At 44.0% G+C, this 27,605-nt stretch overlaps 1 protein-coding gene and 1 pseudogene across 3 annotated transcripts in view; both read left to right on the top strand.

Moving 5' to 3' along the window:
* GALNT18 (polypeptide N-acetylgalactosaminyltransferase 18) overlaps positions 1–27,605 on the top strand; it is a gene marked incomplete at its 5' end in the record, with an annotated part of 342,665 nt that overhangs the window by 247,015 nt on the left and 68,045 nt on the right. For both annotated transcript variants that reach the window (XM_079707503.1, XM_079707502.1), the window contains 3 exons: positions 713–896; positions 2,733–2,930; positions 8,055–8,169. In XM_079707503.1, the coding sequence (XP_079563629.1) occupies positions 713–896; positions 2,733–2,930; positions 8,055–8,169 (497 nt within the window). The remainder of the gene's footprint in view (positions 1–712; positions 897–2,732; positions 2,931–8,054; positions 8,170–27,605) is intronic.
* On the top strand, positions 25,416–27,119 carry LOC307056571 (60 kDa heat shock protein, mitochondrial-like; annotated as a pseudogene). The gene has a single exon. The product of its transcript is annotated as a 60 kDa heat shock protein, mitochondrial-like (transcript).

The raw sequence follows: 27,605 nt of genomic DNA, 5'->3' as shown, positions 1-27,605 counted from the left end.
CACGGTGAGCCACAGCCACCGCCTGCCTCTGCAGGAGACCCTCCAACACTAGCAAGTAGGTCTGGTTCAGTCTCCCCTGGGGTCACTGCTCCTTCCCCTGGGTCCCAATGCTCACACTACTTTGTGTGTGCCCTCCAAGAACGGAGTCTCTGTTTTCCCCAGTCCTGTCGAAGTCCTGGATCAAATCCCACTAGCCTTCAAAGTCTAATTCTCTAGGAATTCCTCCTCCCATTGCCAGACCCCCAGGTTGGGAAGCCTGACATGGGGCTCAGAACCTTCACTCCAGTGGGTGGACTTCTGTGGTATAAGTGTTCTCCAGTCTGTGAGTCACCCACCCAGCAGTTATGGGATTTGATTTTACTGTGATTGTGCCCCTCCTACCGTCTCATTGTGGCTTCTCCTTTGTCTTTGGATGTGGGGTATCTTTTTTGGTGAGTTCCAGTGTCTTCCTGTCAATGATTGTCCAGCAGCTAGTTGTGATTCTGGTGTTCTCACAAGAGGGAGTGAGAGCACATCCTTCTACTCCACCATCTTGGTTCAGGGCCTTTGCCTCTATTTTTCCCTTCAAAGCTGAGCTGGGAAATGCCAAGGAAGACCTGGGGAGGGGACTGGCTCCTCTTGCCTGTCTCTGGGGGTCAGCTCACCCTGAAAGCGTGAATGTGCTGATTGCCCCTGCCCTCAGTGTGCTAACGGTACATTTTCTCCCTCACAGAGGAGCTGAAGGAGAAGCTGTCAGAGTATGTGGACAAGGTGAATGGCCAGAAGCCAGGCTTCATCAAGGTCGTGCGGCACAGCAAGCAGGAAGGCCTTATCCGCTCCAGGGTCAGTGGTTGGAGGGCCGCCACTGCCCCCGTAGTGGCACTCTTTGATGCCCACGTGGAGTTCAACGTGGGCTGGTAAGTGCCCATCGGGAGCTGAGGAGGATGAGTCCCAATGTGTTCCAGGGGCTTTGGCTCAAATGGGTGCAAAGCCTGCTGAGATCTCAGTCATGATGGGGGAAAGGAGAGATCTGGGTGTACGGGTGAGCAGGCCACAGGGCTGGCCCTTCAAGGTAGGGGAGGGTCAGGGATCAACAGGTCAACACACAGTGTCTCAAGTGTTGGTGGCATCAGGTGTGACTCAGGCTGGTGTGGTCCTCTAGGAGACGTGATGGGAGAGAGGGGTAAATGCTACGGGCAAAGCGAGAGTTCCAGCCCAGCTAAGGACCAGGCTGCGACCCCCGGGAAATGGAAAGCTGGACCAGACACAAGGCAGAAGCCCAACCCCAAAGACAGGAACAGGACCGAGGGGGCAAAGGGAGCCAGGGCGACTTGACGTTGTCACAGGTGCCCTGGGCTCCCCCAGATGCCAGGCCAGAGGTAGCACAGAACCTCAGATCCTTTCTACTGGTAGAACTAGGTCTAGAAAATCTTTCTTTCTCTGTCCAGGGCTGCTCAGGTGCTGGGTGGGGCAAGGCCTCAGTGGCTTCAGCCAAGCAGGGACAGGGCACCTGACGCCAGCATCCCTGCAGGCTGGAGGGCGTTCTATGGCCCACTGTGTGTGGCTTTGCAGAGAGCCTGGGCCTAGGGGGTCCCAGGTGCTGGGGATGGCCGAGTGTACCACTCTAACCACTATGCAGGATGGCACTGGGGTCTGCTGTCCCCCCCTAGACTCCAGGTGCCACCCTCTGCCTCCCTGGAGTGGGGCGCTTTAGCAGGAAGGGGCAGCGGGCACGCACACAGCAGGACTGGGTGGAGGCATACTTTTACATAGCAGGCCCGAATTAAGGCTGTAACGCAGCCATTTTTTTTTTTTTTTTTTGTGGTACACGGGCCTCTCACTGTTGTGGCCTCTCCCGTTGCGGAGCGCAGGCTCCTGACGCACAGGCCCAGCGGCCATGGCTCACGGGCCCAGCCGCTCCGCGGCATGTGGGATCTTCCCGGACCGGGGCACGAACACGTGTCCCCTGCATCGGCAGGCAGACTCTCAACCACTGCGCCACCAGGGAAGCCCAACGCAGCCATTTTTTATAGGTGAAGTCACTGCTTGCCATTTGTGACTATTTAAAAAGCATTTTCACTGGATTTATGGCCAGAAGAGGAGAGGGACACTTGCTATTTCAAGCTGATTTGAATTAACAATTGTGCAACCAATGCATTTTTAATGAGAAGCTTATCATTCCTGTCTGTAAACATTTTACTTGCCTGGTGCCCACAGGGGTTCCGGGCTCTGTGGAAGCCCGACCCCCCCACCTCTCCTTGGGCAGTGGGGACGTGTGGGGTGCGGGTGGCATGTCTGGAAGGACCGAAGCAGCATCACACAACGGGTGGAAGTAGGTTTGTTCTCACCTCCGTGTCTCTGCCATCCTCATCTGCCTTTTCCTCCTGGTTGATGCACTGCATTTTAGCAAAATCAAAGCCCAAGTTGAAAGCTTCCGATGGAACCTCAGATCTGTTCCTTTCTTCTTTGTTAAGTCTTGGTTTCTTTTTTTTCTAATGGAAAAAAGGAAATCAAGCAGACACCAGGATCTGAGGCAGTAAGAATCTGTCAGCTCAGCCTGGGACATGCTGAAGGAGGGGTCAGGCCTCTTGCTAGCCCGGAAGCATGGGGGCTGGGAGACCGAATAGGAACTCTTTCCCAGGAGGCAGAGCAGCTCCCCCCTGGAGGAGACGGCCAGGAGTTCCTTCCTCCTTGTCTGGGGGAAGGAGCTTTAGAAGGTGCCCGTCTCCCCTCTCTCCCTCCCCACTGCCCAGGGCTGAACCCGTGCTCACCCGCATTAAGGAGAACCGGAAGCGGATCATCTCACCATCCTTTGACAACATCAAATACGACAACTTTGAGATAGAAGAGTACCCGCTGGCCGCTCAGGGCTTTGACTGGGAGCTGTGGTGCCGCTACCTAAACCCCCCTAAGGCCTGGTGGAAACTGGAGAACTCCACGGCCCCAATCAGGTAAAGCATTCTTACCTGGGTCTCTCTGTCTTGTCTTCCATGCAAGGGCTCCCCTCCCAGCCAGACCCTTGTTTCCCAAACTCCAGCCACATCAGCAAGTGACCTTCAGTCACAGCTTACAGCATTTGACGATGCCTTTTATTTTTATTTATTTTATTTTGCGGTACGCAGGCCTCTCACTGTTGTGGCCTCTCCCGTTGCGGAGCACAGGCTCTGGACGCGCAGGCTCAGCGGCCATGGCTCACGGGCCCAGCCGCTCCGTGGCATGTGGGATCTTCCCGGGCCGGGGCACGAACCCGCGTCCCCTGCATTGGCAGGCTGACTCTCAACCACTGTGCCACCAGGGAAGCCCTGCCGATCCCTTTTAAAAGAGCTGTGGCACCCAGAATCCATTCAGAGCCTCAGAATTACTCAGTTCAGCACATCACTCTGGGACACTTGCTGGGCGCCAACTGCTGTGCTGGGGATACAGAGTGATCAAGATTCGATTCCTGCCCCCAAAAGCCTGGAGTCTAGTGAAAGCAGAGAAAATAATTGGAATAAAATAAGTGGAATAACAAATTATTCCCCGTGCTGGTGGAAAGTGCATGAAAATTGGGGAGAATCCTTTTCGGAGCCTGTAGCATTCGCACTTGTTTTTTCTTGAGGGCAAGTCGGAGATTACAAGGTTGGGGCAGGGACACTCATATTCAAACGAGCAGAGTGAGTTCATGGACACAGAGGAAGTTCAAAGGGACTGGAAGGAAGGAGGACAGTGAGGGGGGAGCCCCAGGCAATGAGGCCGGAGGGGCAGAGAGGCAAGACCAGACGCCACGGCACTGTGTATGCCTGGCTGATGTTTGAGCTTATCCTGTAGGACTCAGACAAAAGTGGCTTCAAACTGCCATTCAAAGATCCCAAACTCTTTCTGCCTTTGCTACTGCCTTCAGAGACACCCAAGTGACTCCTCTATGTGGCCTCTATTTTATGGGTCAGGACTCCTGAAACAGCCATCCCCGCCAGCCTTTATTTCTGTCTGGCTAATCACAGATCAGGTGCCTTTATGCTCCCTTCTGATGCCACACAAATGGCATCAGAAGGTGGCCTAGGGGACAGTTCCTGGGATGAAAGAGGAGATTAGAAACTGTTGTTGCGTTGTATTACGTGAGGGAGAAAGATTATGAAAAATGTAATTGAAAGTGAGAGATTACTATCTAAGATGGCATTTTTCCTTGCCAGAAGAAAAAAACTGTATTCATGTTTTGTTGTTGTTGTTGTTTTTGCAGTACGCGTGCCTGTCACTGTTGTGGCCTCTCCGGTTGCGGAGCACAGGCTCTGGATGCGCAGCCTCAGCGGCCATGGCTCACGAGCCCAGCCGCTCCACGGCATGTGGGATCTTCCTGGATCGGGACACGAACCCTCGTCTCCTGAATCGGCAGGCGGACTCTCAACCACTGCGCCACCAGGGAAGCCCTGTATTCCTGTTTAAAACAGGATGGAAGGGCTTCTCTGGTGGCGCAGTGGTTGAGAATCTGCCTGCTAATGCAGGGGACACGGGTTCAAGCCCTGGTCTGGGAGGATCCCACATGCCGTGGAGCAACTGGGCCTGTGAGCCACAACTACTGAGCCTGCACATCTGGAGCCTGTGCTCCGCAACAAGAGAGGCCACGATAGTGAGAGGCCCGTGCACCGCGATGAAGAGTGGCCCCCGCTTGCCACAACTAGAGAAAGCCCTCACACAGAAACGAAGACCCAACACAGCAAAAATTTAAAAAATAAATTAATAAACTCCTACCCCCAACATCTTATTTAAAAAAAAAAAAGCAGGATGGAAGAGAACCCCACCTAGCTTTCCTGCGGTTGTCTCTGTCACCTGTCTGTTAGGCCTCTGCCACACTTATGTTGTTAAATATTTGCTGGGAGGTCGCTGTGTACAAGGGCCTTTTACACAGATGGTCTCATCTGCTCTTCATCATAACCCGATGACAGCTCACTCACTGTGTCATTTCCATTTTACAAGATGAGGAAAGCAAGACTGACAAAGGGGAATGACCCTGTCAAAGGTTCCAGCTAGTGCAGCCAGGATCCAAACCCAGATCAGCTAGATTCCGTACCTAGTGTCATCCTCCTAGGCACCCACTGTTGAGCTCAGAACTGGTGTGGCTGAAATCTACCCCCAGGTCTGTTGACTGCTATTGGAGGGAAATATGCCGTAACACAATGAGCGGTCTTGCGGTAGACTTCACTGGTATTAGCTGCTTCTGTTCCGGGCATCGCTAAATGTATTAGCCTGGACTTAATCAGTAAACCCACATTCTAGGTCCTTGACAAAAAATATCATCTCAGCCTCAAATATTCCATCACCTAATTTTTATCAAAATCCTGAGAGAAATTGTATTAATGGAAAATTTTGAAAGAACATTCTTGGTTTATACCTGGATGAAGACAGCCCCACAGAAAGCTGTGGGTTATACAAGTGTATCTTGCCCACCTTGGAGCTGCGCTTTAGTGCTTTACCCCCACATGATGTAAGCTATAAAAAGAGCCCAGAGATATCTTCTGTTGCGTTCTAAAGGGATGGCTTTAAGATTGTTGTCCGCTACATCCCAAAGTGACCCCTTTAAGAAGACTGACCTGAGAAATTTCTTTCAAACTGAAAGGCTTGCTATTCCTGAGGAATTAGTATGACCTTTTTACATGGGAACTGTAAATCTTACTTCTAAGACCATATGTGTTCATTTTCACCTTGGCCACCAGGAAGCTCAGGGTCAACTTTGTGGGTCCACTTTAAGAATCATGAAAGAAGACACATGCATTCTAACCAGCCTCTAATTTTTGGTGGAATTTTAGACTTTTCAGACAGTTATCTATTTTTTTCAATGTGTTTTACATTCTCTTGTAAGCTATTTCTAACCCTTTTGGGAATGAGGCAAGATATAAATCAGAAACACTTTCAGGCTGAGTAGGTCCACTTAATACCCTAGCCAGTTAATAAGTAATGAAGACTGAGGGGGCCTGTGCTCTTCTCAGAGTACTGTTTTAGATTCTGTTCTTTCCCTGACTGGGTCTGGCTGTTTAGGGAAGGCCCCCTACTCTGTATCCCAGAATGCCCTGCCCTGCTCAACATTTGAGATATGGAGATATATGTATATGTATAACTGATTCACTTTGTTATAAAGCAGAAACTAACACACCATTGTAAAGCAATTATACTCCAATAAAGATGTTAAAACAAAACAATACAAAACAAAAAAAACCACATTTCAGTAACATCGAGGAAAAGGCTGAGAGTCCACTCTGCAGGGCTGATGTTTTAAAACCACCATGCATTTAGAGGGGGGATTCTCTGGGCTTCTTCAATGTGCAAGTGCATCTTTTAAAATGATCTTTTGAGTACCAGTTATGTCCCAGAGGTTTTCAAGTGCTTTACATTATTTAATTTAACCCTTGTGAGGTTATAGTTGATTCTATTTCATAGATCTGGAATCAGAGGCTCAGAGAATCTAGGGAACTTCTTTCAGAGATGCACAGGCAGAATGGGGAACCTTTGCCCTAGCACTCACCTCTAAAGCCAGGTCACATGTCCGCCACACCAGAGTAGGAACTCAGCCTAAAGGAGCAGTGGCTTGAGGTGGATTGACTGTCCTGGATGCCTGCGGTCTGTGGAAACTGAGGCCATTCAGAATAAAAGGCTGTAATTTGAAAGCAGAAGGGGCAGGGACCCCAAGGCACCAGTCTCTGCCCAAGCAGCCTCCTGCATCAGCATTCTCCAAAGAAATGGCCTGCAAAATAGCTGTTTCTCCACCTTGATGATATTACAATTTCAAAGATGGGTCCATTTGCATTTGAGTGAAAGTTTTCTCATCACTAAGGATTCTTCGTTTCTCCTTTTCTTTCTCTTCCCCTCCAATTCCTCAGCTACCAGCTGATAAAATGCTACGCAGGGGCTAGAAGCGGTAGCAGCGTGCAGTGGAACAATTCAAAGTAATTTGTGTAAGATGATGCTCTCAGCAGAGAAGCAGCCCACATGCGCTTGTGCTGATTCACCTAATGTGAATCTCTACTCGTGACGTTCTGCATCGGGTGTCTGTACACAGCCATGAATCCCGCGCTTACACTCGCTAAGGAAAGGCCTTCCAGCTTCTGGACCCACAAGCTGTTGACGTGTTGCTCCAGCCTAACACCCCTGCTGAATTCCAACCCAGACCAGCTAGCTAGGCCCTGCCTGTTAGATATCTCCTCCTAGTGACCCACGGTCACTTTAAGATCAGTTTTCCCAGCATGGACTCCCTCTTCCTTCTGAAACCAGCTTCTTCTCTATCCCCCCTATTGATAGGTAGTCCCCACTCCACCATCACCCAAGCAGAACGCCAGCTGGCATCCAGATTCTTCCCCCTCTCTCATCTTCATAGTTCATCTGTTTCAAAGTTCTGCTGCTTTTACCTCAAAATATGTCTTTAAATAATCTCTGTCTCCGGTCCTGGTACTCTGGTCCAGATCTTCATCATTGCCCATCTGGATATAGCAACAAGTTTCCCAACTGGATTCCTCGATTTCTACCCAATCTCCTCCAGTCAATCACCCCACAGCTGCCTGAGTATTCTTTTTCCAAACACAGATCTGCTTATACCACTGTCTGCTTAAAATTCTTCTTTGACACTCATTTACCTACAGATAAAATCCAAATGATCTACCATGCTATCCAAAGCCCCAACTCATCTCTCTAAAGGGACCAAGGTGAAGGGTGGGAAAGTTGGTGTGGGTCCCCGGGTAGAAACAAAAACTGACGGTGCAGTTCAGAGTGCAGGGGTCAGGGCAGCCAGAGGTACAGTCATGCAGTATAGACTGGTAAGCTGAGCACTACTTCTCTGGGCTAACATACATGCAAGCACCACCAGAAATGATGGCTGGTCCCAGGACACAAGCTGTCTCCCACTGCCCTGCTGAAACAACCTCCCTGGAATAGCTGGTGAGGGTGGACCCAGGAGGGCCCCTCAGAGAGCAAGGCCCACACCAGTTCTGGCAGCAAACGAAGGGAGAGGACCAGATCCTCCTGGCAGGAAGGCAGCACTGCTCTTACTGCTCTGGCGGCCCCCATGAGACAGCCCCTCTGCTAACGACTGGCCATCTACCCACGCCCTGCAGGAGCCCTGCCCTCATTGGCTGCTTCATTGTGGACCGGCAATACTTCCAGGAGATCGGCTTGCTGGATGAAGGCATGGAAGTCTACGGAGGCGAGAACGTCGAGCTCGGGATCAGGGTGAGCAGGGTTCCCCCCCGTAGGGCGTGGCTCAGCTCCCCAGAGGGTGAATGAGTCCAGGAGTGGAGAAATGGGGCTCAGGGTTGAGGGTGGTGGACTGATTCTGGATGTCCAGTCCCTAACCTTGGTCCATGTGTATGTGATCAGGGCTGGTGGGGATGGGATAGAGACACAGGTTGGGACCTATAGAATTTTCAGGAAGAAAAGAACATCAGAAACTACTCTGGCTGGGGTGGAGACATGGGAGAGTTGAGCTCCCAAATCAAGGGTGACATCTTGGCTAAAATCAAACACAGACTTCTCAGGGCTGAGCAAAGGGGTGCTCCAGGAAGGGGCTGCTGAACAGGAGGGACCCTCAGAATCACTTCCTTATACTGTCACCTCCCTTTGGGATTTCTCACTCTGTTATTCTCCATCTCCAACACAGCGGCCAACAGAACCTTCCTAAAGACTTTGTCAAGAGAGGGCTACAGAGAAATAAACTCACGGGGAATAAACAGCAAAACACAGCCAGGCTCACTCCATGTGGGTTTCTGACCCACCACATGTTGGTCAGACCCTCAGGCCCGTACATGCCTCACACCACTTTCCAGAGATATCCGCCATCCTGCCCCAAGGTACAGGGCCCTTTGCAGTTATCAATGTGTGGTGTGAATCCACACCAGGTACAATTTGATTTCTCATCCTGCAGGAACATTTCCAAGGCTCTGGCCCCTTTCCCTCGGCCCATGAAAAGATAACTCCAAAATGAACCCCATCCCCATGACTGAGGGACACATTAAGTCCCTTGGCAGGTGACAGAAATGTGATCATGGATACAAGGAAGGACCTCGTCCACTACAGGGAAGCCCACTCCTCTGTCTAGGCTGTGGTCCTAGCCTCATGAAAAAACCGACATGCAAGCTGTGCTTGTCCTCACAATGACCCCCACTGTCCTCTCCACAGGGCTCTTTAAGCAGCCTGGCACACCATGCGCTACAGACTCGCCAGCCCCTGGCCAGCCCTTGTACTTGCTGGTGTTCATGGCAATCATCTGAGATGTTCCCCCTCGCTGCCTGCCCTCCATGCAGTCCACCCAGTATCTGCCTGGTTCCCACTAGTGACCCCATTCTTGCCACTTTGGCCTTAGTGTCTGTATCTGGCGTCTCTTGTTCCTAATCTTTGGTGTCCTCTCAAGGGCTCCAGCTTGAGTACACCCTCCTTACCTCCTATCTCCAACCCACTGGGCAGTCAGCTGGCCCTGGACAGTCCTCGCCCTGCCCTGAGGGGAGACTGAGCATCTCCACTGAGCATCTCACAATACCTCCAATAGCCTGACAGGCAGCGTGGGCCTGACTTGTCACCCAGACTTAATACTGGGGCTTTGAGGTCTGGCGGCAGGGGCAGCTTGCCTGAAGCCGAGCTTAGGAAACACTTCCAGACACCTGTGTTCACTGAAACCCAGAGAAATCTCTTTGGAGACAGTCAAGATGCATGGGCTTGTTGGAGAGCTAATATATTCATAGAGGACAGCGCCTGCATAATCACCCTCACTTCTCCGCTCTCCCTACGCTGGTCATTTATTCACCATTTGCGTCCTCACCATCTCATTTCCACACATTCCTGGATAAATGCTTGCCCCCAAACATAATATTTTTTACTAGGAGCTGCTGCTGGGAATTGGCTGAGCGGGCAGGACCGCCTCCAGTCACTTATGTTCTCTGGGTAAAAATGTCCAGGAATGGAGAAAGGAATTAGATTTGTGAACTGTGCTTGCAGCACGTATGTGAGTCAGTCACAGAGTGGTGAGAGACTCCTGGCTTTTCCTTGCCTAGATTATAAAGCTGCTTTGGAGTGTGGGCCTGGGTGAGGCTTTCAAATACTTGTTTAAAATTTGGGTGTTTGATGCTTGGGGTGTAAAATACAGTATAAAATGTTGCCTAGCTTTTTTTTTCTCTGTCTCTTCCCTCCCATTTGACAGAGGTGAAGTATCATGGAGTTGAAGGAAAGGTGGCTTTTAAAGCAGGGACCCAACAACTTGTTGGCTGGCAGAGCTGAGGACCGAAGGAGGGGCTAGTTAATTTGAATTTCAAATCCAGGTCCCCGCTAAAGGGATACAGAACCTCCAGCCATCTTCAAAATAGATGTGCACATTTTGTGTGGTTATTAGTGTTTTTCTTTCATGTTTATGAGTTAACATCTCAGTGCCTCACTTTCTCCATCTAGGATCTCCCTTCAGTTGCTCCCCAGGATTATATGTAAAAATGACAGACATTGCTTTCCTCGCCTCATTTATTCAGAGGCAACTTATTCAAAGTCCTTACCCATTTGGAACACAGCAATAGAGCTGTTTGCACAATTATTCATTATCTGCTCTGGCACTTTACTTATATAATCCAGCTACAAAACACCCTAAAAAGTAGCTGTTATCATAATACTCCTTTTTTCAGATGAGAAAATTGTGAAATAAAGAGTTACATAATATGTTCTCAAAGTCATATGACTTATAAGAGGTAGAGAAAAGATTCAACTCCAGATCTTTATAATTCAAAAGCCTAGCTAGCTAGATATACCACAGTGACCTAGGGATAAAAGTCCTTTGAGCATTCCCAAAAGAGCATACAATGTCCATGCAGTAATTTTCTTCTACTTTACTCACAGTCGTGTCTACTGAGTCCTCGTTTAAAGCCTTATTCTTATTTTGCACTCAATTCAAATAAGCCTTTTTCCCCCCAGTTTATAAGTCCACAACTCAGTGGGAAAAAGAAGAAATGCTATGGGCAAGTAGAATGAAAAGCATGAGAAGTAAGAGCTGACATTGAATAGGAGACAGATTATACAGATGATGGCTATAAAATACTAGAATATATAAGAAAGTATTCAAGAGCTGGCAAGGAATTAAGAAGTTGTTAGAAACTGTTATCTGTTCAATTGAGTCCCCTTTAAAATATGTTGAAATTCTAACCCCCTGTACCTGTGAATATGATCTTATTTGGAAATAGGATCTTTGCAGATATAATCAGGTTAAGATGAGGTCATACTGCATTAGGGTGGGCCCTAATCCAATATAACTAGTGTCCTTATAAGAGAAGGAAAATCTGGGCACAGACAGACACAGAGGGAAGATAATCATGTGAAGATGGAGACAGATATTGGAGTTATGATGCCACAAGCCACAGAATGCCTGAGGCTACCAGAAGCTGGAAGAGGCAAGGAAGGATCCTCCCCTAGAGGCTTTGGGGACAGCATGGCCTAAAAATACTTGATTTCAGACTTCTAGCCTTCAGAACTGTGAGAGAATACATTTTTTGTAGTTTTAGGTGATCCAGTTTGCTGTGTTTTGTTATAACAACCCAAGGAAATCAATACAGACACCAAAACCTAAGTGAAAGTAGGAATCAGAGAAAGCCTGTGTCCATTATATTTGAAGAATGTGATGATTTGAAGTTTATGATTTCCCAGTTTCATGGAGTATACAGAGGACAGGATACAAAGCCTAAGGCTTGACCAGCATTAAGAATCTAGTAAAATATTCCCTACCCTTTACCTCCCATAAAGCTGGAACTGCAAAGGCCCATTATCTGTGTATAAAGATGGGCTAGAAATACTCCCACCCACATTTTCGTCATTAGAGTGAAAATTGCCTGTCTCAATCTTGTGCTAGGAAGAAAGGAAAAATTCTCTTCTGTGAATCCCTCCCTTGGATCTATCATTCAAAATCAAAATACTTCATGGTTCAGAAAATCTCGAGAGGAGAATTTAACTTAAAGTTGTTAGAAGTTCTTAGGCATCTGCAAAAGTGTACATGAATCCTCTCTGAAAAAGACCCCTTTAACCCAGGCCACAAAACTTCTCACAGCTAGAGTTCCAAGGAATGTGAGTTCAGTTTTTTGTTTTTTTTTTTTAATCATGAAACAGACAAGGGAAAAAGAAGAACCAAGAGCAAACACCAGCAAAAGCATTAGATAGCCAAATTTGATCTACAAAGTCTTCAAGAATTGAATCTATCAGAAGTAGGATATCAAATAAGTTGTATAATATATTTAAATAAATAAAAAGAGATTGAAATTATGAGAAAGAAGCAAGGGACTATAAAAAGACCAGTCATATTAGTATAAAAATAGAATTTCAAACATGAGAAATACAAAAATGTGAATTGAAAGCTTAATGGATGGATTAAACAGCTAGTTGGATATTGTTAAAGGAAAAAAAAATTGAGTAAACTGGAAAATAGAGCTGAAGAAATTATTCAACATTATCCCAGGAAGACAAAAACAAAAATATGAAAGAAAGAGGTTGAGAGACATGTAAAAATGAGAGAGAGTGTCTAATATCTTAGAATTCCAAATGGAGATGATAGAAATAGGATTAGACAAAAGCAATATTTGAATATATAATGACTGAAAATGTTCCCATACTGATGAAAGACACCAATCCTCAGATTCAGGAAGTCAACCTATCCAAAGCAGGATAAATACAAAAATATTCACACTTAGACATTATCATAGTGGAACCACAGAAAGCCAAAGACAAAGGAGATCTTACAGCAGTCAGGGAGAAAAGATAGACTACCTAAAATTTAATGATAATTAGAATAACAGTGGATTTTCCAATGACAATAATGGAATCCAGAAGACCATGAAATAATATCTTCAATATGCTGAGAGAAAATATCAACTTTTATATGTATACTCAATTTAAAAAATCCTTCAAAAATAGGGAAGAAGAAAGCCATTTTCTGAAACACAAAAACTGAGTTTGCTACTAACAGATCCTCAATAAAATAAATTTTAAAAGACATACTTCAGGTATAAGAAAAATGAGCCAAGAAGGAAATCTGAGATAAAAAAAAAAAAGAATAATTAGCTCATATATGAGTAAATCTAAAGAAATATTCATAGTAAATAATGTATTGCAAGGTTATAAAAACAAATTAAAACTACAGTGTATGATGACAATTGCAAATAAGTTGGGGGGGTGATTGTAAATAAAGTGCCCTAAAATGCTTATATTATTAATGAAGATGGAAAAGATTCTGGTTGACTTTAAATTCTGATAAATTAGCCATATTAAAATTTCTTGGGGGGCCATGAAAATCATATGTATAAAAAATATAACTTCCAAAGTAGTAGAGGTGAAAAATGAAATATGAAAATGGTAAAAAGAGAAATAAAAAGGTGGTACAGGGCTTCCCTGGTGGCGCAGTGGTTGAGAGTCCGCCTGCCGATGCAGGGGACACGGGTTCGTGCCCCGGTCCGGGAAGATCCCACATGCCGCGGAGCAGCTGGGCCCATGAGCCATGGCCGCTGAGCCTGCGCGTCCGGATAGGCCACAACAGTGAGAGGCCCGCGTACCGCAAAAAAAAAAAAAAAAAAAAAAAAGGTGGTACAAGAAAAAATATATAAAATGGTAGAAATAAATCCAAATATATCAGTAAATATGATAAATTTACATGGGCCAAATTAAAAGACTAACATTTTTAAACTAGATTTTAAAAATTATCTGTAGGCTATTTATCAATATAAGCCTGAAATATAATAATACAGAAAAGTTAAGATGTAAACGAATGGAAGAAGTCATAACAGGTAAATACCAATCAAAAGAAAGTTGCTGTAGTTATGTTAATATTAGAAGAAATACCATTACAAAATACTTTAGGATAAATAAGGAAGATTTCTACAAGATGATAATATGTTAAGCCCATCAGGAATATTCAACAGTTATAAGTTTTTATGTGCCTAATTGCACAGCTTTAATTTATATAAAGTAAAAATGGATAGAATTTCAAGGAGACATCAACATCACCATCTGTATTTTCAAAGCTCTTTCCCTACGGTTATCCTATTTAATTTACACAGCAATCAAGTGCTATAGGCAAGCCAGATATTATTATCCTAATAGTGTTATACAATTTAAAATGTTTATATTGGCCAAAAAGTTAATTCATTCTATGGTTTATTATCTTATTATTAAAATCATTATTTTAGCAACAAAGTTAACAAGAAATCAATTTAAGTACTTTGTAACCTATAAAGTGCTCTGTACTAAACATGATCATATCTATTATTATTATACATGTAGATGTATATGTTGCATAAATATACAACCATACATTTCATATAGTGCTTTATTTTTTTAAGCATGCTTTAATTTGTAAGGAGTATTGTAGTCCTACTATAAGCAAGTCCCATTGCTTGGGGCTTGGTGACAGTCACCAAAATTCAAAGTACTGTGATAGAGCATACAATTGGCTAAACCTAGATTATAGGCCCATGCTTAGCTGCCAGGGGTCAGGGACCCTTTTAGGTTCCATGGGCCCAAGTATTACACATGATGTGGTCCCTCATATAGGAAAGGAATTTAGAACCTTAGAATTTAGGTACAAATGTCCTCTAAAACATGTAATATAATATCTAGGATATTGTACTCCATATCCCAAATATTTTATCATAAATGGGATTTTTTAAAAAACCTCTTTATTATGAACAGCTTCAAACATATCCAAAAATAGAGAGAATAGTATAATATATCCCCTTGCATCCATCACCCAGTATCAACATTATCAACTCATGGACAATTTGGTTTTAATCTCTGTCCCTATCCAATCCTCCCCAACTCCAGTTATTTTGAAGCAAATCTCAGACATTATATCATCAAAAAATTTTTCATTATGCATCTAAAATAGAGAAGAACTTTTTAAAAGAAACATGATCACAATACTATTTCCAGCCTAAAAGTACTGAAAAGAATTCCTTAATACCATCAAATATTCAATCAGTGTTCAAATTTCCCCCAATTCTCTCATAACATTTTTTTACTTTGTTTTACAATTGTTTCTTGAATCAAGATCCAGTTGATTAATATATCTTGCAAGTCTCTATTAATCTACTGGATTTCTTTCTCCATCTCTTTTTTCTCCTTGTAATTTATTTTTAAAGAGATCAGGTTATTTGTCCTGTGGAGACTCCCACAGTCTAGATTCTCCTGATATCATTCCCCTGATATCATCTAACATGTCCTTCTGTTCCATATATTTCTTCTACATTGCTAGTTAGACCTAGAGATGTAGGTTCGATTTTATAGCAAGAATATTTAATAGGCAGTATGCGCGTACTTTTATCACAAGGTACTTAATGTCTTGCTGTCTCTTTATTCCGTTTCATTGCTACCTCTAACATAAACATTTTGCTTTACTTTACACTTTAAAAAAATAAAAGGGAATGTGTATATATTTACATCTCCTCTTTCTTAGATAAATGGTAGTATGCTATGCACACTTTTCACTATTTTGGTTTTTTATTATATAAATTTTTTTCTGAAGACTATTTTATAATAGTATATAGGGGTATTCCTTATTGTTTTTTTCATAGCTGCATGGTATTCCAATGCATGCACATTCCATGGTTTATTCTACCAGTTTCTTGTTGAGGGCATAGTGCTACAATGAATTGTCTTGTGCATACAGTTTTTCATATTTTTCTGGATTATTGTTTGAATAGGTTCCTGAAAGTGAAATTGTGAGGTCAAAGGGCAAATACATGTGTAATTTTGCTAGACATCATCAAATATTCTTCCAGAGGGGTAGTGTTTTTCCCACAAGGAATGATGAAGGTGCCTGTTTCCTCACAGTCAACTAACAAAGTATGTTGTGGAATATTTGGGGTGTTGCCAATCTGACAGATGAGAAGTGGCTTTCAGAGTAGTTTTAATTTGCATTTCGCTTATTAAGACCTAGGTTGAACAGCTTTTCACATGATTAAGGCCATTTGCATTTCTTTTTTCCATGAGCTTTTCATATCTTTGGCCCATTTTCCTGCAGGATTGTTAATCTTTATTTTTAGAGTCTCTTTACACGTTAGGGATGGTAATACTTTACCTATCATATACATTGCAAATATTTTCTCTCAGTGTGTTACTTGTTTTTTGTTACTTGTCTTTTGATTTTTCTTCTGGTGTTTTTTTTGCCATGCAAGTTTTTGTTTTTGTTTTTGTTTTTAATGTAAGCAAAAGTCTTTTTCCTTCTTGCTTCCAGAGTTTAGTCAGAGTAAAGTTTACCCACTATCAGGGTAAAGAAAAATTCACCTATGTTTTTTTCTAATACTTGTATGGTTGTATTTTTTACATTTTAATCTCTGCTTCATTCAGAATTGATCCTGATGTATGGTGTGAGGAATGGACCCAATGTCTTATTTTTCTATATGGCCATCCAGTTATCCTAACACCTTCTATTTAAAATTACATCTTTTCCTCACTGGTTTGCAATACTACCTTTATCATAGACTAAATTGCCATACATATTTGGGTCTGTTTCTGGATTTTCTATTCTAGTTCCATTAATCTGTTAGTGTATTCATATACTAATATCACACAATTTTAATTATGTAGCCTTTATATTGTTTGTAAGTTCAAACTTAAAAATGTTTGTAAGTTATATTAAGTTTGTAAGTTGGATTCTGGCTTGCCAACTGTGTATCATGGAGATCTTGGGTTCAAAGGAAGAGAAGGTCTGTGAGAGACAGAAATATCACCTTTCCCACTTCCTTCCTATCTAGACTTTAAAATACTTAATGTCAAGATTTATGGCTACTTAATTTTCACACTGATGCTTGGAACCTAGTATGTGCTCAATGAACAGGTTTCAAATTTGAAGGCCAGTCAAGTGTAAGAGAATTTATTCTATATATCTCAGAAGGTTAGAGCCATGAACAGTGGGGTGGAAGCTGTAATGGATGTAGTTATCAATTCAATATGAGAAACAAATATTGGAATCATAAAAAGGAAGCGATGCCTAATGGAATCATGAGCTCCCTATAATAGGACATGAACATGACCACCCCTCGGTATTACTAGAAAGAGATGAGATTTATGACCGAAATACTAATAGTTAATCGTAGTGTAGCAGTAATTATATGTGAGCTACTGTCCTAAGTGCTTTACATGTATTAACTCCCTTAATCCTTGCAGCAACCTTGTGATGTAGAATCTTTTATTACCCCCACTTCCAGGAGGGTATACTGAAGCACAGAGAAGTGATATAATTTGCCCTAGGAAAATGGTAGGACATATATACACTACCAAATGTAAAATAGATAGCTAGTCGGAAGCAGCTTCATAACACAGGGAGATCAGCTCGGTGCTTTGTGTGCACGTAGAGGAGTGGGATAGGGAGGGTGGGAGGGAGACGCAAGAGGGAGGAGATATGGGGATATATGTATACTGATGTATAGCTGATTCACTTTGTTATAAAGCAGAAACTAACACACCATTGTAAAGCAATTATACTCCAATAAAGATGTTAAAAGAAAATGGTAAAGCTGAGATTTCAACCCAGGAAGAGTGGCTTCAGAAGCCATTATGCCTTATATAGATAGGCATAGTGTAGTGGCTTTCAGTAAGAAATCAGATCAGATTTCTCATGATCTCCTTGTGGATTCATTTATGTGTGTATTCATTCATTCATTCTTGCCAGGTACTGGGAAACTGGAGGTGAATGACATAGACCCTGTCTTTGAGTGGCCCTCAGTCTAGCGGGAGAGACAACCACCTCCCCATCTTCTAAGTATCAATACTAATCTAACAGATTATAGAAAATGTCATGAGCTTAAACAGGATGTTTTGACCCCTTCCTCTATTGTGACTTTAAGGACTTCTGTGTTTTTTGATCTACCAATGGCGACTGTAGTAAGTATACAACTCAGAGAAACTGCTGACACTATTTCTTGTGAGAGTTCTAAAAAAAAAATTAAAAAAAAACAAAAAATGCAAACTATTATTCTTTTTCCAAATTATGAGTAGTAGTAAAGATCAACGTGAACCAAAGCAACAAACAAAAATGAACATAGTAAAAATTTTAAAAGCTAAAAAATTGATTGAAGAAATGAATAGTAATATAATTTACACCTGCAAAATTTGATTCAGGAAAACTAAGCTTTGTTGAAATCATGACCACAAAAGAAAACTCTGTGATGGAGGCCATAATTGTAAAAAAGATGTAGATTTAAAAATTACTGATAGATAAGTCATATCTTAGTTGTAAAATCAATGCAAAAAGTATTAACCCCATGAAAATAAGTCTAGTAAAATAAAATAGAAAATAAGCATAAAAGGAAATATATTTTAATTACATTATATAGAAAATTGACCAAGAGAATTAAAGTCCCTTAATGACATTTATTCCAGAAAATACTTCCTGGATGAAAATTCATCCTTGTGAATATAATTTGGATTGAAGCACTAAGTAAGGCATAACCCAGTGCTCAGGATCAAAATGGCAAGGATGAAAGATGCTGTGTGCTTTACAGTAGCACCCAAGAGGGAGTGACCCCTCTACCGCTGGGAGCTGGGTGAGGCTTCACAAAGGAGACACCATTTAGGCTGGGCCTTAACAATGAAAGTGTGTTATTCAGATGGGAAGAGGAGGACAGGTGTTCCAGAGAGTTGAGGTGACACGTGCAAAGTGACAGCTGAGAAAGAACATGACTATGGCTGAACTCTAAGGCTGGGATCTGTAACATGGGGCTAAAACAGAGGGCCAGTGACAGACAAGGTAGAGCCATCAGATGGAGAGAAAGAGTGGTCATTGGCAATCCAGCGGGTGGCCTTTGGTGGGCTCTTTGCTCATCCTGGCTTGTCCAACATTTTCATCAGTGACTTAAGTAAAAGGAAAAAGTGAACTTATGGTGGATGACCTATTACTGAGAGAGTCCAGGCAGACATCTCCTTGGTTACTAACATTGGCCTTTCTAGGTCTGAAATGTCTAAGAGTTGGTTTAGTGGCATCAACTATTGGGCAACAAAAGAAGATTATTATTTCATAAAGCAGATACATGCTCCACAGTTGGTAGCGGTATTAGGCCACAAGTCTGGAAGATGATGATAATATTATTAATCATAACAATAATGAGAGGTTGAACTTCCATTTATTGGATGCTATTGACACATCACTTTGTTTATATTATCTCGTTAATTTTTTTTTTTTTTTTTTTTTTTTTGCGGTACGCGGGCCTCTCACTGTTGTGGCCTCTCCCGCTGTGGAGCACAGGCTCCGGACGTGCAGGCTCAGCGGCCATGGCTCACGGGCCCAGCTGCTCCGCGGCATGTGGGATCCTCCCGGACCGGGGCACAAACCTATGTCCCCTGCATTGGCAGGTGGACTCTTAACCACTGCGCCACCAGGGAAGCCCTATCTCGTTAATTTTTATGTAAGTCCCATGAGGTCCGTGTTGTTATCCCCATTTTGTAAGTTAGGAAGCTGGAAGTAATAGGATAAAATGCCTCCCCAAATCACTCAAGATAAGAACCACCCTGAGTGGTTTCAAGGTTCATACCTTATCACTGTGTCACGATGCTCACCCACCTCTGCCTTCAGGGTTTAAAATTGTCCATGGCATAAAGTTTAATTTCAGGAGCTAACCTGGGTCAGCATCACTTTGGAAAAGGACCACAGTACCGTTTCAGTGCTTGAGGATTCAGCCCAAATCCCTCATGGGAGATGGGGCCTGGTTCAGACAGTACCACGCAGTATCTTCACCTGAGGTTGTAGGAGACATCAAAACTGGAGAGGGTGACAGAGACAAGAGCTGAGCTGAAAGCCAGAGTCCAGAGTGTCAGAAAGGAGGTAGATTGAAGAACTGCCAAATGAGAAGAGCTGGTAACAGGAGGTCAGACACCTGGGTTCAGGGAGCCAGAGACACAGAGGAGGAAGAGAAAGCAAAGTAGGGGATATAGCGACTTCCCAGAACAGGCATCGCCATTATTTGAAACTTTTACAAAATATATCTAGGGTTAAAGGGCTAGAGACTTTGCTAAAATTACTAGTGAAAGAGGCCCAAGCAAGTGTATGTGTGCTTGTCAAGCCTGCAGGATACTGAAGCACCTGAGGGACCACACGGTTCTCCCCAGAGGCCTTGGGCTTAGAAGGCTGAGTAAGCTCATTGCTGACATCATGGTTGTTCTCACCCAGCCTTGGGTGAGAACAAGGACGCTAATTAAAATACCACGATTTTAGGTACATCAACTAGTCTCTGCCAGCACAGTGACAGAGACGTGAAAAGGAAGAGAAGGGGTGTGGGCACCAGTGTTCTCGCTCAACTGGAAAGGTCTCAGGAGACCACCAGAAGCAACATCTCATAGAAAGCCTACAAGCAGATTCTCTGACCCACCCCTTGTCCCTGGAGACAGAGAAAATTAAACACCTTAAATTGGATTTTAGTCTCTGTTGCTTCTAAATGTTATGGTTGGTCCAAGCCAGCTGGAGCTAGAGTTCAGAATAACCCGCGAGCTTAGGGCAACACGTCCTTCGGGGGTGGGGGTGGGGGCCTGGGGTGGAGGGTGTCGTGGGCTGCCACCGTTTTGTATCATTCTTTCGTGAACTGGGATCTGCCGTGGCATTGTCCTTCAGCTGCTGTCATGGGGTAAATAAAGCCTACAGGAGGCTGCAAGCTGTACAGTGGAATAACTATTCATCTATGCCGTCTTCTGAGGCCAAGGATTTCAAGACATGAGACACAGGTTTCAAGGTTGCAGGCTTTTGTTTTTCCTAAGGGCATTTTCCCAGTGACTCAAAACTTTTATTTTTTTGGTACGCGGGCCTCTGACTGTTGTGGCCTCTCCCGTCGCGGAGCTGAGGCTCCGGACGTGCAGGCTCAGCAGCCATGGCTCATGGGCCCAGCCGCTCTGCGGCATGTGAGATCTTCCCGGACCGGGGCACAAACCTGCGTCCCCTGCATCGGCAGGCGGACTCTCAACCACTGTGCCACCAGGGAAGCCCAACTCAAAACTTTTGCTAAGGCATTGTCCATGTGTTCCCTTAGCACTGTGTTAGATGCTAATAGTGGTCTGAGTGCTCATTGGAGGTCAAGATGTAGCCTTGATGGTCCTTATAAATGAGTTATTAAAGTTTGACAAAGATGGCATTGAGATTTCAAGCCCAGATGCTGAGAGATTTGGGGGTACCATTGACTAAGAAAGGGGTCTTTGGTGTAGAGAGTTGGTTTGTGGGGAAAAATGGGGCAAGTTTGATATTAGAAATAACAATGGAAATAACCAGAAAGCTCGCATTATTCGTCCATCTATTTATTTACACAGTGAACATTTATTATGCTGCTTGTGTTCTGCACTTGGCATTAGGGGAGAAATGTAATACCCGGATCTTGACTTCAGCAAGAAGCCAGAACTAAAGGTAAAGAGAAGATTTGGAGGTGAGACAGGGGATCAGGTGCCCTCTGTGTGCCCACTGAAGGTAAGAGGATGGAGGAGCCCAGAGAGGATGAAAGTCTGAACTAGAAAGAGATTTTAGAATTGAGCATGGGCATAGGAAATGGGGCAGGTGGCAGCGTGATGCCCATAGTTACAGAGAAGAATTGACTAGAAAGATAAGAGCTGGGTTGGTGGAAAATCACAGGTGTCATGGGAAGCATTTCAGGATTGCACTAGTCATGGTAAGATGACCACTAATGATAATAGCTACCATTTATTCATTGTTTATTTTGTGCTTGGTGCTTTTATTTATTTAATACTAGACAGTGTGCTGAGCGCTGGGCATAGAGTAATGAACAGGATTGTCTACGTTGTACCCTCTTAGAGCTTACATCCTGGTGAGTTTTATGCTGTATGTCATTTCGTCCTGAGAACCACAAGAGGCTAGAATTATTATCTTCATTTTACAGACGAGAAGACTAAGGCTCAGAGAGGTTGAGTCAGTTGCCCAGGTCCCACATAGAAAGAGTTTGGTGGAGCTGGGATCTGAACACGGTTCTGTGTGATGCCTAAGCCTCTAAAACCCTGTACTGTGAGAATATGAGTGGAGAAAGGGCATCCAGATGCAAGTGGAAGAGGCCTTTGAGGGGACAGTTGGGGTCAAGGGGTGGTGATAGAATACAGATTTCAAAGGAGGGATTGAGGGGGCAAGGAGTTTAGAGATTTTATTTGACCAAGAATGGAGGGAGAGGGATTCCTTGAAAACTGCTTGCAGGCACAGGCCAAGTGCAAGGGCCCTGGGAAAATATGGACTTGACCTTGAGAGAGGAGTTGACATTGTCTTTCTAGGTGGTCAGCTGTAGCCAGCCCTGCTCTGTTGGAATGTGTGCCACTAGGCGTGGCCTCCTGGGACCGTGGGGCCTGAAATTCCCAGGGCCCTTGAGGTCTGAGCATCCTGGGGCCTACGAAGCCTAAACCTCCGGGATCGGGGTCTTCTCTGCTTGCGATCTCCATATGGGAGGGGAACTTAGCGCCCCAAGCAGCCCAGAACCAATTATTCTGCCATGCTGGGCAGCCAGAAGGTATCTGAAAACATTGAGAGGAAGGCTCTTTGCCATAGCACATTATCTTTAGCTTACCAGCCACGCAGTGACTCTGCAATTACAAAGCAGCCGCAGAACAGACACAGCTTAAACAGTACGTTGTAAAAGTTTTACGGTTAGTAAAGATAAGTGCAAAATTAATCCCTAAAGTACAAAGCAATTAAAAAAGTACATAATGAAGCAATTACCTAGAAATGGTGGGGAGCAGAAGGAGAGGACCCATGGACAATTTTATTCTGGAAGGGTCTTCACACTTACGTTTCTTTAATTGTGTTCAATGAGAGAGCCATAGCAAAGTAAGATTAATAAGCTTCAGAGAAGAGGTAACAATCGATAAAGGGGTTTGAGAGCCAAGCTGAAGAAAATTTTACCTTGTTGAAAAGTTGGGACCAAGGTGGAAAATAACTATAAAGGCCATTATTGGGACCATTAATGGAATTTGATTATAGGCTGTGGATTAGATAATAGTAATGTCTCAATGTATAATTTCCTGATTTGGGGAAAAAAGCAAGAGCAAAAGCGTAAAAAACCTGGGAGCCAGCAATGGATGTTAAAGCTCCAGAGAGTCAGTTTCTCACTCCTTTTCTTATTCTTTTTTTGTTTTGTATTTTGTCTTTCTTTAATTGAGTCTGCCTGCTGCTTTGTATTGTGCCCTTGGAAGGTAACTTCTTTGCCACCATTACATCGTGTTTCCAATTTTCCATGAAGGGACCATCAGGCAAGGCCAGAATCAGCTCCTCAGAATGATAGAAACTGAGCAGGGACTGCCCCCGCTTCCTTCTCCCCCACCTCCTCCTCTTTGTCCTCCCCTTCCTCCCACTCCCCTCCCCCTCCCCCTCTCTTCCTCCTCTCCCTCCTCCTCCCCTTCCTCTTCCTCCTCCTCCCCTTCCTCTCCCTCTCCTCCCCCTCCTCCTCTCTTCCTCCTCTTCTTCCTCCTCCCCCTCATCCTCTTCAGCATCAGCATCTGTATCAGCATGATCACCATCCAAACAGTGTTGTGGTTTTCTTTTGAAAAATCCTCATACTCACAAATCTGAAGTTGCAGAAGGGGAATTAAGAGACATCTACTCCCATTGCAAATGCTCTTCACTTTGTAAAGCGATGCAAGGGGCAAGATCCTGATGAGTAAAATTTCCCAGTGCTTACCAACGATGGTTTACAGAAATTATCCCTACACACAAGTTTTTCCATCAAGCGGGCTTACCTGCACATAAAGTCAGCCCTGAGGAGAGTTACCCCCAGTAACACCCCCAGGAAACATTTACTCCCCGAGGTCCTGTCTCTCTCTATGTCTGGGCTCTCTCTCTAGTTTTGGATAGTCTAAGGAACGGGACCTCTTTCCTTGCTTAGTGCTGGCCACACTCCATGCAGTGTGTCTGGCTTTATTCATTATGCCTACTTCAAATGCTGCTCCTCAGTGAGTGAAGGTCTTGATGGCGTGTGTCATTTTCACTGCCTTAGAATTGGTAGTCCTATAAAGAAATCATGGCGTAGGGGAGAGAAAATATTAGTAATACTATGATTTCAAGGCAGATGCTTATCTTGGGTTTCAGTGTTTCTAAAATCAGGTTGTGCCTAATAAATTTGGCACATGTAGATAAATAATAAATATATAAATAAATTACAATTTATTATCCAAATCAGAACACTTTTGAAAGTAAAAGAGGATACCACTAACTGTTACACTAGACCAGCAGGCATGAACCAATGTTGTCATGGGCAAACCAGAACATGATCACTTAACTTATAATTTTATATGTACATTTAATGCAATTTCATTCATTTGAGGTTATTTGGTAGGCGCCTGCCATAGGTGACATTGGGCATACGATGTTTAACATTGAGCATGTAATGCTTAAAATTACATGCTTGGGCTTCCCTGGTGGCGCAGTGGTTGAGAGTCCAATGCCTGCCGATGCAGGGGACACGGGTTCGTGCCCTGGTTCGGGAAGATCCCGTATGCCGCGGAGTGGCTAGGCCCGTGAGCCATGGCCGCTGAGCCTGCGCGTCTGGAGCCTGTGCTTCGCAACGGGAGAGGCCACAACAGTGAGAGGCCCACATACTGCAAAAAAATAAATAAATAAATAAATAAATTACATGCTTAATATTTGGCATACAATGTTTAAAAAGTAAACACAGCCCCTTCCCTCTTGGAGCTGACGGTATAACGGGACAGACAGCTGATAAAAGGGAACAAAGAATAGATATATAGTTACAAATTGTAATGAGTGCTGTATTAGTCCATTCCGGCTGCTATAACAAAATACCATAGACTGGATGGCTTAAACAACAGAAGTTTATTTTCTCACAATTCTGAAGGCTGAAAGTCTGAGATCAGGGAACCAGCATGGTCAGATTCTGGTGAGAGCTCTCTTCCTGGCTTCCAGACAGCCACCATCCTGCTGTGCCCTACATGGTAGAGAGAGAGCTCTACGGTCCCTTCCTCTTCTTATAAGGACACCAGTTGTGTCTGATCAGGATTCAGCCCTTACAACTTTATTTGACCTTCATCACATCTTTAGAAGCTCTATCTCCAATACAGTCACATGGTGGGGGGCTGGTGATAAGGCTTCAACATATGAATTTTCGGGGTCAGAGAGACACAATGAAAAACACAGAATGTAAGTTCCAAAAAGTCATGGGCTTTGTAGGTTTCGTTCAGTGACAAAATTCCCATCTCATATTACAGCCCCCAGCACATATTATAGCTCCCAGCACAAAGGAAGGAAATACTAAATAAATAATGGTTGAATTGAATTAAAGCAGAGAAGGGACATGATCTGATTTATAATTTTAGAAGATGGACAGCAACAAACTCGCAAACAAGCAAAAAAACTTATTAGAAGGCTATTGATAGGCGGGGGGAGGGGACACGGGCTCATTGCTGTGTGTGCCCTGCAGTCTGTCCCTCACTCGCTGCTGATGGCCTGTCTCATCGCCCGCAAGCCGTGCCACCACCCCACAAAAATGCTTCGATTACCCACAGTCCTTCACCAGATGAGGCCAGTGTCCAGGGCACTGGCTTCTCATCTCACTCGGGCTTATGCCAAAGATGTAAAATTTGGTGCGGATGCCCGAGCCTTAATGCTTCAAGGTGTAGACCTTTTAGCTGATGCTGTAGCCGTTACTATGGAGCCAAAGGGAAGGACAGTGATTATTGAACAGAGTTGGGGAAGTCCCAAAGTGACAAAAGATGGTGTGACTGTTGCAACGTCCATTGACTTAAAAGATAAATATAAAAATATTGGCGCTAAACTTGTTCAAGATGTTGCCAATAACACAAACGAAGAGGCTGGGGATGGCACTACTACTGCTACTGTACTGGCCCGCTCTATCGCCGAGGAAGGCTTCGAGAAGATTAGCAAAGGTGCTAATCCAGTGGAAATCAGGAGAGGTGTGATGTTAGCTGTTGATGCTATAATTGCTGAACTTAAGAAGCAGTTTAAACCTGTGGCAACCCCAGAAGAGATAGCCCAGGTTACTATGATTTCTGCAAATGGAGACAAAGAAATTGGCACCATCATTTCTGATGCGATGAAAAAGGTTGGAAGAAAGTGCGTTATCACAGTAAAGGATGGAAAAACACTGAATGACAAATTAGAAATTATTGAAGGCATGAAGTTTGATAGAGGGTGTATCTCTGCATACTTTATTAATACATCAAAAGGTCAGAAATGTGAATTCCAAGATGCCTATGTTCTGTTGAGTGAAAAGAAAATTTCGGTGTCCAGTCCATTGTTCCTGCTCTTGAAATTGCCAGTGCTCACCATAAGCCCTTGGTCATAATTGCTGAAGATGTGGATGGAAAAGCTCTAAGTACACTTGTTTTGAATAGGCTGAAAGTTGGTCTTCAGGTTGTAGCAGTCAAAGCTCCAGGTCTTGGTGACAACAGAAAGAACCAGCTTAAAGACATGGCTATTGCTACTGGTGGTACAGTTTTTGGAGAAGAAGGGCTAACTCTAAATCGTGAAGATGTTCAGCCTCATGACTTAGGAAAAGTTGGAGAGATCATTGTGACCAAAGATGATGCCATGCTCTTGAAAGGAAAAGGTGACAAGGCTCAAATTGAAAAGCGTATTCAAGAAACTATCGAGCAGTTAGATATTACAGCTAGTGAATATGAAAAGGAAAAACTGAATGAACGTCTGGCAAAACTCTCAGATGGTGTTGCTGTGCTAAATGTTGGTGGGACAAGTGACGTTGAAGTGAATGAAAAGAAAGAGTTACAGATGCCCTTAATGCTACGTGAGCTGCTGTTGAAGAAGGCATTGTTTTGGGAGGGGGCCGTGCCCTGCTTCAGTGCCTTCCAGCCTTGGATTCAAAACTCCAGCTAATGAAGATCAAAAAATTAGTATAGAAATTATTTTTAAAACACTCAAAATTCCTGCAATGACCACTGCTAAGAATGCAGGTGTTGAAGTTGAGAAAATTTTGCAGAGTTCTTCAGAAGTTGCTTATGACGCTATGCTTGGAGATGTTGTGAATATGGTGGAAAAAGGAATCACTGATCCAACTAAGGTTGTAAGAAGTGCATTACTGGATGCTGCTGGAGTGGCCTCTCTGTTAACTACAGCAGAAGTCGTAGTCACAGAAATTCCTAAAGAAGAGAAGGATCCTGGAATGGGCGGAATGGGTGGGATGGGAGGTGGGATGGGAGGTGGCATGTCCTAATTCCTAGAATAGTGCTTTACCATCATTAATGAGCTGTGAAAGGAAGCTCAAGGCAGCGTTCCTCACCAGTAACTTTAAGAGAGGTCAGCTGAAGGAGATGACTGAAGAAAAGGCTGGCTGATGTTTAAGAAAATCACTATAGGGGCTTCCCTGGTGGCACAGTGGTTGAGAGTCCGCCTGCCGATGCAGGGGACACGGGTTCGTGCCCCGGTCCGGGAAGATCCCATGTGCCGCGAAGCGGCTGGGCCCGTGAGCCATGGCCGCTGAGCCTGTGCGTCCGGAGCCTGTGCTCCGCGACGGGAGAGGCCACAACAGTGAGAGGCCCGCGTACCGCAAAAAAAAAAAAAAAAAAAAAAGAAAGTCACTATAACCATCAGTTACTGGTTTCAGTTGACAACATAGAATGGTTTACTGCTGTCATTGTCCATGCCTACAGATAATTTATTTTGTATTTTTGAACAAGGACATTTGTACATTCCTGATTTT

Source organism: Hyperoodon ampullatus (genome assembly GCF_949752795.1).
Source record: "Hyperoodon ampullatus genome assembly, chromosome: 7".
NCBI classification, from domain to species: Eukaryota; Metazoa; Chordata; class Mammalia; order Artiodactyla; family Ziphiidae; genus Hyperoodon; species Hyperoodon ampullatus.
This window is presented reverse-complemented; position numbering and strand designations above follow the sequence as displayed.